The sequence below is a fragment of the Peromyscus eremicus genome, chromosome 16_21 (assembly GCF_949786415.1).
Source record: "Peromyscus eremicus chromosome 16_21, PerEre_H2_v1, whole genome shotgun sequence".
Taxonomy (NCBI): Eukaryota; Metazoa; Chordata; class Mammalia; order Rodentia; family Cricetidae; genus Peromyscus; species Peromyscus eremicus.
In genome coordinates this window covers 25,907,943-25,920,637 of record NC_081432.1, presented here as the reverse complement: position 1 = coordinate 25,920,637, position 12,695 = coordinate 25,907,943, and the positions used below count along the sequence as shown (strand labels likewise).

The following is a 12,695-nucleotide window of genomic DNA, read 5'->3' as shown; positions in this document are numbered from 1 at the left end:
CCTTTTATCCCAGCACTCAGGAGGCAGAAGCAGGCAGATCTGTGAGTTCAAGCTGACCAGGGATACATACTGCAACACTGCCTCAAAGGAAAAATGAACAAAAATACTATAGCAGAATGTATATACTCAGCTTGTGGTCAAATTAGTAGTGTTTTGTAACATAATTTAGTAAGTCTTGCAACAGTCCAGAAACCTGATTCTCAGACTTGAAACTCCTGATCTCATGGTTTTATGATCTTATCTTTCTGCCTTGAATATGGTTGATTTTACCTTTTAATTCACAAAAGCCCCTGCCCTAAACATTCTGAACCACACTCTCTCCACTCTCTCCTCTCCCTCCCCCTACTCCTGTCTTTAGAGAGGCTACAAGAAATACCAATGGGCCGCAGAAAGGTTGTTTCTTCCGTAGCCACTATCCCTCCCTCCCCCTACTCCTGTCTTTAGAGAGGCTACAAGAAATACCAATGGGCCGCAGAAAGGTTATTTCTTCCGTAGCCACTATTGCCAGCAAATAGATGTAGTCTAAGTGTAATGCCTTTGGTCTAAGACTTGTAGCCAAGCCTCAAGGCTGTGCGGGGATTAAGTAGTTCTTGCTGTGTTTCCACGTGCTCAGTCTTTTAGTCTTCTGTGAATCTCAGATTTGAGATTTCTTTTTTTAAATGTATGTATGTATATGATGAGCGTTTGCCTGAATTGTGTGTCCGAGCACCATGTTCATGCACTAACCTCAGTGGCCAGGAGAAGGCATCAGATCCCCTGGAACTGGAGTTATGGAGAGTGGAAGCTGCCTTGTGGGTACGAGGAATTGAACCCTGGTTGTCTGGAAGAGTAACCAGTGCTCTTAATCTCAGAGCCATCTCTCCAGCACCCAGATTTTAATGCGAGTTCTCATTGAATTCCTGTCATGCGGAGTTATAAACTGGCAGTTCATTCTCTGTCACTAAAACCACATTTGGTGGTAGAACTAAGACCATTGCTAAACAGCTGCTGCCACTTCAGGGATAACAGAATAACTGCTGTGTTAATTGGACACATTTAATGTATGGGTACATTTGAAAGTATTGCCTGCTTTATAGATACAGAACTAATGAGTTTTTAGGTTTTATTGCATCGACACATTTTTATAAGATACTATTTAGTAGTGGCTACCTCAGCATATAAAACTAAGGTATAGGGGACTGGGAATGGAATGCACTTGGTGGGGTACTTGCCTGGCATTCACGCAGCTGTGGGTTTGATCCCTGAGCTTTAAAAAGCACGAGGTGTAGTACTGTGCACTGTAATGCCTGCATTTGGGAGTCGGAGGCCAGAGGATCCCAAGTTCAAGGTCTTCCTTATCTACAGAGCAAGTTTGTGACCAGCTTACAGACTTGAGACCCTGTCTTACAATAATAATAATAAATAATAATAATGTAAAATACAATTCAAGTATTAGAGACATTTTTTACTAAAATGTGTGATTGGGATAGTGTGTTGTGTACTCAGAAGATTCACATGTCAGACGTGTGAGCTGTCATAGTAACATGCAAACGTTTACTTAAATGTAGTCATGCTTGACTGTCGCTTTTACTCAAACGTCTGTGCACTGCCCTCTGTTTCTTTCTAGATTTGCTGCCTGGGAAGGTTTTCTGCGAATTTGCCTAATAATCTAGTCTAAAGTACTTCAGACCTGTAAATAATTGAGCTTCCGTGATACATATTTTATTTTTCTATGATATCATTTCATGTATTTTGCCTTACAAGGGCTGCTAACCATTCAAACCTGTGAAATTTCAAGTCTGTTTTCTCTTTGTATTCAGGAAAATCCACAGAAAGTGACTCCCTTTTTACAAGTTAATATTTAAGAGCCTACAGGCTACTGTATGCAGTAATTCCATTACTAAGGCTTTTTGAATTCTTTTAGTGGCATTTTTAGATTTTGCCAGCTTTCAATAACAAGAAATTTTTTTAAAAAAAAGGGGGAAATCTAAACAAAATTCTATGAACCTTGCTTCAACTAGAGTGTGAATGATATCTTGCAAGAAAGAAATTTAAAATTTTGAAATTGAGCTTATTTATTATATATACATATAAAAAATCCAACTGCAGAGAGATGATCAGCTTCTCTCCAAAATAAGATGAGCATATATGAGAGTCGGTGGACTTGAGCGTAGCTTAACATAGTAACATCCTCTGACTTTCTCTTTTTAGGTGATGGAATATGAGAATAGGATCCGAGCCTACTCCACACCAGACAAAATCTTCCGATATTTCGCCACCTTGAAAGTAATCAATGAACCTGGAGAAACGGAGGTGTTCATGACTCCCCAGGACTTCGTGCGATCCATAACCCCAAATGAGAAGCAACCCGAACGTAAGGTGCTAGCGTGGGGGCAGGCTTGGGGTACCCGTTTCTTAGGGCTGCTTTGCTTCCTTCTCTGGACTTCCTAACGTTTATGGGCGCAGGCAGTAATTAAAGTCACCATTTGACTGTTAGATGCTTGGAATTGTGCTCAGCTTCTACCGTCCAGTGTGGCTGTCTTGTTTAGGGGAACTAGCTGAGGTAAACGGTGTGTGGAAAGAAGCAGCATCAAGGTAAATGATTAAGGATGCTTTTAGGGAACACTGTGAGAGAATCATTGAGTAGGGTCCTCCAGGCTTTACACCCTCTCTTGGAGCAACCACTAAAAAAAAAAAGACAAGACTCAATGTTGTGATCCACAGTGTCATCAGCGTACAAGCAGGGGCGTGCTTACCACACAGTGAGTCCGCTCGATTCTGACAGCACTGTGCTGATTTTGCCTTACGGCATAGGACAGCAGCTCTGAGCCTGGTGTGGCTTCCTGCTGGAGGAGGAGGAGAGAAAGAGCTGGTCAGTGCAGACCTTGTTCTCCAAAAGTTTGCATTGTTCATTTTGACTTCCTCAGCAGTTTCCCACGCCGCCTGGCTCCAGCGGTGAGGGACATGGGACAGGAACTGCAGAAGGAAATGGCAAAGCGTGTCATTGTCGTACAGACACTTTGAGAAAGTCACTGAAGGCCTGAGGACTGAGGTCTTTAACAGCAGCTGAACCCTAGGGAGGAGAGAAGCTGATTTCTTTCTTCCACGGTATAGTAAACATACCCAAGGAAAAAGGAAATTACACAGCCATTCTAACAAACCAGAAAGCGTAATCCGTTAACAGGAGCAAACAACTAGACAGTAATCATCCCTGGTGTGCCCAGGGAGGACACCTGCGGCGGACAGCACGTGGGCAATGCCTATTCCCAAAGGAGTAGTTAAGACATTTCCAGACAACTGAAGCTTCGGTAGCTTGTTGCTAGTACACCAAGAATTGAAGGATGCACTTTATATTGACATGAAAAGACATAAGGCAGCAACTGAAAGAAGTCAAAAGCATTAAACCCCAGGCAAATAATATAAACCAGTACAGGCTGAACACTGTGAATCTGTGATCTGTAATGCAAAATATTCCAAAATCTGAGGTGTCTGCAATGTCAGTGTGACATTATGAGTGGATAATTCCCTATGTGACTGCTTGTGAATTGCAGTTAAAACACCAGTGCACAAAAAATATCATATAAAATTATCACTGGGCTCTGTGTATAGGATGCATATGAAGCATAAATGTATTTGATGCTCAGGTCGTACCTCCTCCACTCTATGTAGGTCTTGGGTATCAAATTCATGTGGCCAGGCTTAGTGACCAGCACCTTTAACCACTGGGCCATCCAACCCAAGAGTTAGATCCTTTTAAACTTGCTTCAGCCCCTTGTTTTGCGACGTGGGTGGGGGGCAGGGAGAAAGCAGAGCAGGGTGTACTCACAAGAAAGATTCTTGGAGAGATTTTCCTGTTTTTTTTTTTTTTTAATGATAGCATAGATATCATTTATGCCTGCAGAACAATAACTGTCCAGATAACAATCTTGTTTCCATCAGTAACTTTAAAGAATGTACTTTGCCTCTAGTGTGACAATGAAAATGAACCAATACTTTAAGATGGGCCACTAAAGACTGTTTCCTCACTTAAGGAATATTATCTTTATTTCTTTGAGAACAATTACTTTTTCCGGTTGTCTCCATATACTCTGGTATTAAACTCTGCAGTACTTTGCTGTTTGCTTGATTGTGTTTATGACGGTGGGGATTGAATGCAAGGCTTTCTGCATGCTGTGTTAGCATTCCACCACTGGGCTGCACCCTCCCCCGCCCCCTTTTTAATTACTGGAAAATGTACTCCATATACCGAATAGTTACTGAGAGTTCAGTACACAAGCACCCTTCTCATTTACCTGGGAAGCTAGAGTAATGAATAAGCGCTTTTCTTTTGAGAATCATGAGGGAAATTTCTGATACATCAAAATGAGATCTGCTGGGAAACTGGCTTCATTTTCATTTGCTCATTAGCAAGAATTCATTAGCAAGAGTGTTGATACAGCAAAATGAAATCGGCTTCTCCTGTGTGAGGTGAGGTGGAGAAGAGTGGGGCGTAGGTTTCTAGAGTTTGAATCTCTGTCTTCAGTGGTTGGACTCCAGCCAGCCATTCTACTTCAGCTTTGTCTTGTCATGACTTCACACATACTATATCCCAGGATAGCCAGCAGATCTAAATCTGTGAGGTTTAGTTTTAGAGCTTTTAAAATAATCACAAAGCACCGACTACATAAAGCCCTCAAATTAAAATTTTGAAATGAGCTGATGAATTTCAGAGCAAAAAGGTGACTAAGAATGCTTCTGTACTAAATATCAAAACTGTGTGTATATAGAATAGCCATAGTTAAATGTGAAGAGCATTAAAAGGAAAACAACATCACGTGCTCCTTGAACAATCTCACCCCCTCTGTTAAGCTGATGTGCCACCACCGTCCCTGGATATAAGTACGGGACTCAGGTGGCCGCTTCAGACTGGGGGTGTGGAGTGGCTCTCACTGTTGGAGTAAAAGCCGATTCTCTCTGGGTGTAGTGGTGCACGCCGTCAATCCCAGCACTCAAGAGGCAGAGGCAGGCAGATCCTTGTGAGTTTGAGGTCAGCCTGATCTACAAAGTGAGTTCCAAGACAGCCAAGGCTAAACAGAGAAATCCTGTCTCGAAAAACCAAAACCCCAAGCCAAACAAAAATGTTTCTCACTGCCAATTGATGACATAGGTAATCAGAAGCATGGAGTGGGGATAAAAGTTCCATGAAAACAAAGGAGTTTTGGGCAGAGCACAGCACACCCTATGGCAAAGAGAGTCTCTGTTTCCTTTCTACTGCGTCAGCCTGCTTCACTTTGCGTCTACACGGGAGAATAAAGTGTGAGTGAAGAAGCAGGTCTCACTGTGTGATGCAGGTATCCTGGAGTCCTCATTCCTCTAGGATGACTCTTCACCATGTTATGGATAGTCTTGCCTATAAAGAGCACTTTTAGCTAGTGACACATAATTTTTATACTTGATCAGGTATTTTAAATATATTTTTTGTAGTACTTTTTTCCTCCACATACCTACTGTGTTCTGCATTTATTTATTTACTTACAGGATTTCACTGTGTCTGTTTTTGCTTTTAATCTCCTGCAGTGTTGTTTCCTATAGAGTAGACCAACTGTAGCCGACTCCCTGGTTCTTTATGGCCCATGAACAGAGAACAATTGATACATTTTTAAAAGGGCCTCAAGACTGAAAGGAACACAAAACTATTTTATGACATTTAAGAATTTTATGCAATTCAGACTTCAGTGTTCATAAGAAGTTTTATGAGCATAGCACACTCATTCCTGTATGACAGTTTGGGAGCTGTAAGAGTACAGTGGAGTCGTTGTGACAGAGACCATAAACATTTGGCTTATAAACCTGAAGTATTTATTTTACGTTCTCTTAAAAAGGAAAACGTGCTAGCCTTTAGTATAGAGCGTTGTGTGGGAGTTAAACATGGGTTTCCTTGAGTGTGTGTGTTTTCACAAAATTAATGTGACATATTCAGAAATCTAAGCACTTTCAAAACCATGCTAACTTTTGGAGATACTTAGAGCCACGATATGCTGTTCTATAGAGAATAGCCATTTTTTTTTAATTTGCTGTAAAGACCAGGTCTCACTCTGTAGCCTAGATTTGATTTAGAGCAAAGTTTGTTTTGTTTTAAAGACCAAAAAAGTAAATATTTAAGGCTTCACAGGCCAAAAGGCAGAGCAGTAAATACTACTCTTATCTCTGGGGCTCTAAGGAAAAAGAAAAAAAGATAAAACAAAACACAGTGAGTTGGCTGGATGTGGCCTGAAGGCTGTCACTGGCCAAACTGCCCCTTCCGTGAACTTGTTAGGATTGAATGATGTGAGGGCATGTAGTCAGAATTCCTATTGTTGTGATTAGATTTGCCTGCTGATATGAAGGACCTCAAAGCCTTCAGTGAACGTGATTTAAGGAGAAAAGGGGTATAAGTTGAAGTCAGTTTGCAAGGTCTGTTAGGGTTATAGACATAACTGATGAGTCATAATTACTCAGATAAAAGTATTGAGTTTAAAGGCTGACACCAGTGGACATGGCAAGCTGGATGGGAAAAGCCCACATGGCCTCCACCCTACATGAAGAACTATGGGCAACTGAGGAATGCTGGGAGCAGGAGAGGTGGTCCTCCCCAGGGAAGAGCACCAACTGTTGTCCAGTGCCAAAAGGTCAGCCCTGAAGACATACATACAAGCAACATTATCGGACTGAACAGATTATATTGAGCAATATATATGTATATACATCATATACATATTTGCATACAATAACAATTAGTGAAAAAATCAACCATGAATTTGAAGGAGAATGGGGAGGGGTATATGAGGGTTTAGAGGGAGGAAAGGAAGGGAAAAATGGGATAATTAAATTATAATCTCAAAAACTTTTTTTAATTTTTAAAAGTATTGTTTAGATATCTGATAGCCATATGGCCTAGATTTATTAAACATCATCATTTTTTCCTTTGTGTGTATTTATGTGTGTATGTGCACATATGTGAGCATATTGTGTACACATAGGTGTGTGAGCATATTTTTGTGCACATATGTGTGTGTGCATATAGAGACTAAAAGTCAACTTTGCCCCATCCGCTTTGCGTTTTACAGAGTCCCACACTGTCCTGGAGCTTGAAGAGTTCGGCTGGCTATCTCTCCCTCCCAGCTCTGAGATTATAAACCTGGGCTACCACACCTACCTTTATCATCACGTTTCTCATGAACTTTGCATACCAGTTCAAAAGTATCAGACCCACACCCAAGGCGAAATATGCAAGAGATAAGCTGAAATCTGAAACTCTGATTATAAAAAGATAAACACTTAGTAAAGGCCAAGAACTACATGATTAAAGAACGTGAAGGCTCCTAGAAGATAAGCTAGATTATCATTCAAACTCTGAGGACAGACACACTGTAACATTTAAAATTATGCTAAAACCTCTAGTGTTCCAGATGTTTTATAAAAATTGGAAATCTTGAAATTTTCTATTCTACAATGAAGGTATCTTGTGTGAACCCAGAAAATTGACTTTGTCTCATTGTGAAAGACCTTGAAGTTTGTCACAGTTTACATGTTCTGAATTTATTAAGTGGCTGCTGTGGTAATCCACTTTAATAGTCTGGCCTTTGAGTACATTGAAATGGGTAAACTGCTGAGCTTGTGTGTAAGCACGCTGCCCTGTTGCTCTCCAGAATGCATGTCTCAGTAGAGGTGTGGTCATTGACAGCCGCTCTGTGTTCTCATGAACTGGCAGTTTTCACGCTGGCATGGCTTGGCCTCTGAAAGTTAGTTGTCCGAGCAAGTGGTAGAAGGAAAGATTTGAACTGGGGAAGGCGTATGCCTTGGAAGAGGGCATGGACCATCACTTGGGCCGTTGCTTGTGTCCTCTTCAAGAGCTTGTCATTAGTTTAGGTTTTGAGGTACCACACCCACTTCTTATATTCTTCTTAGGTTTTCCTGACTGCTTTGTGGGTTGTTTAAATACTTTACTGTCTTTTATTTTAAGTGATCTTTCTGTGTCTTGACTATATTTAGTGATTGTCAGGGGGATTACACACACTTCTCACAGTGTACTGTGAGAATGTAGTTTTACCCTCCTTCCCACCACAAGCCCTTCCCACTTTGTGCTGCAGTACCATCAGCCTCCATATTGAAAACGCCACTTCAAACTGTAGATGTGAAGAACTTCAGAGAAGACAGTGCTGTGGCTCTCACAGAGCTATCGACTGACTGGTGAACCGTTTCTGCTGCTCTTTTATTCTCTAGTTCCCACTTTCCTCCGCTGGCTGCCGTTCCCTGTGGTGACTTTTCGAGCAGGTCTCCTGTCATGGAGTTGTGCTTTGCCTTCATCTTACAATGTTTGTTTTGTCTTTATTCTTTTTGTTTGTTTGTTTGTTGTTGTTGTTCTTTATTTTTTTAAGTCAAGGTTTCTCTGTATAGCCCTGGCTGTTCTGGAACTCAATCTGTAGATTAGACTGGCCTTGAACCCAGGGAGATCTGCCTGTCTCTACCTCCTGAGTGCTGTCTTATTCTTTTTTTCTTTTTTGAAAGATTTATTTTATTTTATGTACATTGGTAGTTACCTGCATGCATGTCTGTGTAAGAGTGTCAGATCCCCTAGAACTGAAGTTACTGACCATTGTGAGCTGCCACATGGGTGCTGGGAATTGAACCTGGGTCCTCTGTCAGTGCTCCTAACTGCTGAGGCATCCAGCTCCTATTGTCTTTATTCTTTAAGGGTATTTTCACTAAAAAGGGCACACAGGGTTGGAGTCCTTTCCTTTCAGCCCTTGAATCAGCTGCCTCAAAGTATTTTCTTTGTCATTTTTTAGTAGTTAGATGTTTTTATCTTTTTTTAAAATTTAGTGTGTGTATGTGTGTAGGGGGTTCTTCTGAATATCTTAAATCTATAACAAAGTTGCCGAGGCAGATAGTATGAGTCACAAGAGTTAAGGTCCATTTCTCAGAAATATGGATATTTTAGGGACAGGTAGACTCACCATCAAAGGACATTAAGTGATAAATCAAAGTATATGAGTGCAAGAAAATTGACCTTACACAAATTATTCAGTATTTCCAGGTCTTAATTCCCTCATTAGTGAAACTGAAATAATAACTAATTTATAGATCAGTAGAAAGTTAATGTTCATCAATAGATATATGAAGTCAATATGCAAGTATGTCTGTATTATATAATTTAAAACAGGCAATTTCTTCTGATTACTACAAAAAATGCTGCTATTTTAGTTATAGTCCATAAAGTATATTACAGAAATGCATCCCACTTGCCCATCTTTGTAAAGGGCCTTTGGCAGTCTGTAAACTGCACACTACTCTCTTGGTCTTTCTCTGGGTCACTGCCGCTCCAGTTAGTAAGGATATATCTTCTTAGTTTGTAAGTTAAGACTTATAATGATCCTTCTTTCCTAAGAGACCAGAAGCTTTTCCTTCCTGGAAGCCTGTGAGGTGTAGGGGTTCCTTATCCTCGGTGCTGTGACGTTCACAACCAGAAAGACAGACACTGAATGTGGATAGGTTCAGGTTCATCCTGCTGAGAGCTCTTTGAAAAGGTTCTTTTTTTAGTTGCCTCATTCTCATTCTGGAAAAGGGTTAACTTCAGATTTTCTGCGCTGTTCCCTCCCTGCTTGTGAATAGGAAATGGTCCTGCAATAATGTTAATACCCTTGGGTTATGTCTGTTTTTTCTGTAGTCTCCACTCGTGTATGTGTGTGTGTGTGTGTGTGTGTGTGTCTGTCTGTCTATCTGTCTGTCTGTGTCTATCTGTCTATCTGTCTGTGTTCTTTTTTATGAGAAATTGAAAAATAAGGCAAAATAAGCCAAGTTTTAGTTATCTGGTTTAGCAGCCTGGAGGTCTAGCCCTCAGAGCCACTGCCCTGGATGACTTCAGAGAATGCTTCTCACACACAGGCAAATACTCTTCATTCTGTGCCTCTTTATTCTTCTGCTCTTTGTTTCTTCTCTGTTCTTATCCTCCTGCTTCTCCCCATCTAGCCTAATAATATTTTCTTTTATAGGAGGCTTGAAGCAATAATAAAAATTATAAGAGTTACCTGTCATTGGTCAAATGCACATTCCTAGGATAGACGATAAGGACAGAGTCATTTACCATGGCAACGCAAGGTTTCAAGGTCTCAGGACCAGAGGGAGGGGGCACAGTGCCCAGTCAGCAGACTTGGCAAGTGAAGAACTGGCAGGCTTTTCTTAGGGTGCTTTATGTGGATAACCTTGGTTAGACACCTGCAACTCTGACCTTGTGCATAATGGTAAAATCTTAAACTTATAATCTATTTGCAAAGGCCTCTAGGCTAGCCTGAACTTGCTCTAAGGTAAAATGAGCTAAATGTGTGCAGTCAGTCTGAGCGAAAGGAACAAAACAGGCTTGTAAGGGTCTACAGTCCTCGTGGGACAGCAGATCTGGCTGTGAAGCACATCCGAGTATATCTTCTATATATCAGTTTTATACAGTTACATGAGAAGTCATCTTTCTGACCATCCACGGACATGAGGTGAACATACCAGCTTTTGGAAAACACCCAAATCTGTTCTTAGGGAAGAAATGCAGTAGCATGTGAGAGAAAGTACAGACAGGAGCAACTGGTCATTAACAGTCAGTAACTCCATGGTCTTGCTCCCCAGGTGGGGCTCCCCACGGGGGTCGACCTGCTGAACACTAGTTGTCACCTGGTGTATACTCCCACGGCCTCTTGCCAGCTCTCAATAATCTGCAACTCTGTCTTGCTTTCTGTTCTTTTTGTTTGCTTGCGTGTGTGTGTGTGGGGGGGGTTGTCTCGTATATCCCAGGCTGACTTGAGCCAGGTGGGCAGCTGGGGAGGACCATAAGCAGCACCCATTACAGGTGTGTACCACCATGCTTGGCTTCAGTGTTTTTTTTTTATTATAGAAGTTTGTTCTGTCTTTCTTAATAATGCCATTTTTATTTATTTATTTATTTATTTATTTATTTATTTATTTATTTATTTATTTATGATTTTTCGAGTCAGGGTTTCTCTGGGTAGCTTTGCGCCTTTCCTGGAACTCACTCTGTAGCCCAGGCTGGCCTCGAACTTTTCTGATTATCTGTTTGCTTTTGTCTGTTTGTTTTAGTTGGTGGCCTTATTTGTTCAGGGTGGGGTTCTAGAAGCCGATTTCATTCAGGAGAAAATGTAATCGTTGCTGAGATTCCTTCTCAGGGGTAGATGTTAGCAGCATCTGCCTCTCCTCCTAAGGTCCTGGTAACAAACCAAGGCACAGCTCTGCTAGAATTCACTCAGAGTTTGTGAGTTTACGGGGCTTCCTTAGAGCGTAACTGAGGGATTACTTACAGAGGTATGGGTGCTCCTCTCCACCTAACAGGCCACACTGAAAACCTTCCCCAGTGGGGATGAGGGCTTTCTCACAGCTGCGTAGATGGAGCCCCACTTTCCTATCCCCCGCCCCCCGCGCCTGTATGCTCTAGCCCCTCCAGGAGGCCATGTGTAATTAAGGCAGAGGTGCATATAACAGGTGGTAGGGAAAAGCTAGAGACTCAGGTGAGTGCCTCCACCTCCTGCCACTCCATGAGGGGACATAGACGGTCATCAAGCCCACCTGGGATGTCCCATTGCTGGGGGTGCAGCAGAACTCCCAGGGGGGTCATTGTGTGGCCTGCAGGACAGTCAGTCACAAGGTCATCATTATCAGAAGCGGAGATGCAAGACAGAGCTTCTGGTGCTGGCACCATGTTCGTGAGCTAGTGTGAGGACTGGTGGGTAGACCAGCACCTTTCACACAAGTCAAGAGTTGATATCGGTCTGCCAGCACTGTCTGAAAACGGGGCAAAATAATCATTCTGGGGTGACTTTGGATAGATACTGTAGCTAAGCCATCCAGTATATTTAATTGAATAATTTAAAACAAAACGGAGCAGGACGGTGGTCATGCACATCTTTAATCCGAGCACTTGGAAGGCAGAGGCAGGCAGATCTCTGTGAGTTTGAAACCAGGCTGGTCTATATAGCGAGTTCTAGGACAGCCAGGGCTAGCTACACAGAGAAAGCCTGTCTCGAAACAAACAAACAAACAAAACAAAACCGAGAGCTGTCATGTGTTTCTGGTGAGCTCTGAACAGAGGCTAATTATTTTTTCCTCTCTTTTTCAGACCTGGGCCTGGATCAGTATATAATAAAGCGATTTGATGGAAAGGTAAGCATACTGGCACCCAAATGTCCTCTTTTCACTAAGAAGGTTTTTAGGTTCTCTAAAATCACGTGTCACAGATCCGTGAATAGCTGTGTAGCTGCTGAGAAGAGCGTGTTTAGGTTCAGGGGCCTGCGTCTCCAGGAGAGTCTACACAGGGAATCAAGCTGATTTTTTGCTGGGTTTGTTTGTTGTTGTTTTAATGTCTTTCCATGTAAGGTAACTCACGGTTTGCCTATTCCATGTATTAAGGCTGAATTCAGTGTTTGCTGACTTTTGAATATTAACACAAAAGTCATCACGAAGATGAATGAGCTTCCCAGTATTACGTTCACATTTCATATGATCATCTACCCGATTGAACCTTCTGGCAGTTTATAGCACTAATCCTAACTGTAAAACCATAAAAAAATCTCTGTCGTGCTTTTGTAACAGTTATAAAGAAGTCTCCTGATATGCATGTGTTTACATTGTACTTTCAATTCTTTACTTTGTACCTGATGGAGAAATCACATTGCACCACATCATTCTTAGGCATTGAAAGG

At 41.7% G+C, this 12,695-nt stretch overlaps 1 protein-coding gene across 1 annotated transcript in view; it reads left to right on the top strand.

Annotated features, from left to right (window-relative positions):
- The window catches only part of Micu1 (mitochondrial calcium uptake 1), a 142,756-nt gene that overhangs the window by 20,258 nt on the left and 109,803 nt on the right, over nt 1–12,695 (top strand). The window contains exons 4-5 of the mRNA XM_059281814.1: nt 2,191–2,353; nt 12,113–12,156. Of these exons, the coding sequence (XP_059137797.1) occupies nt 2,191–2,353; nt 12,113–12,156 (207 nt within the window). The remainder of the gene's footprint in view (nt 1–2,190; nt 2,354–12,112; nt 12,157–12,695) is intronic.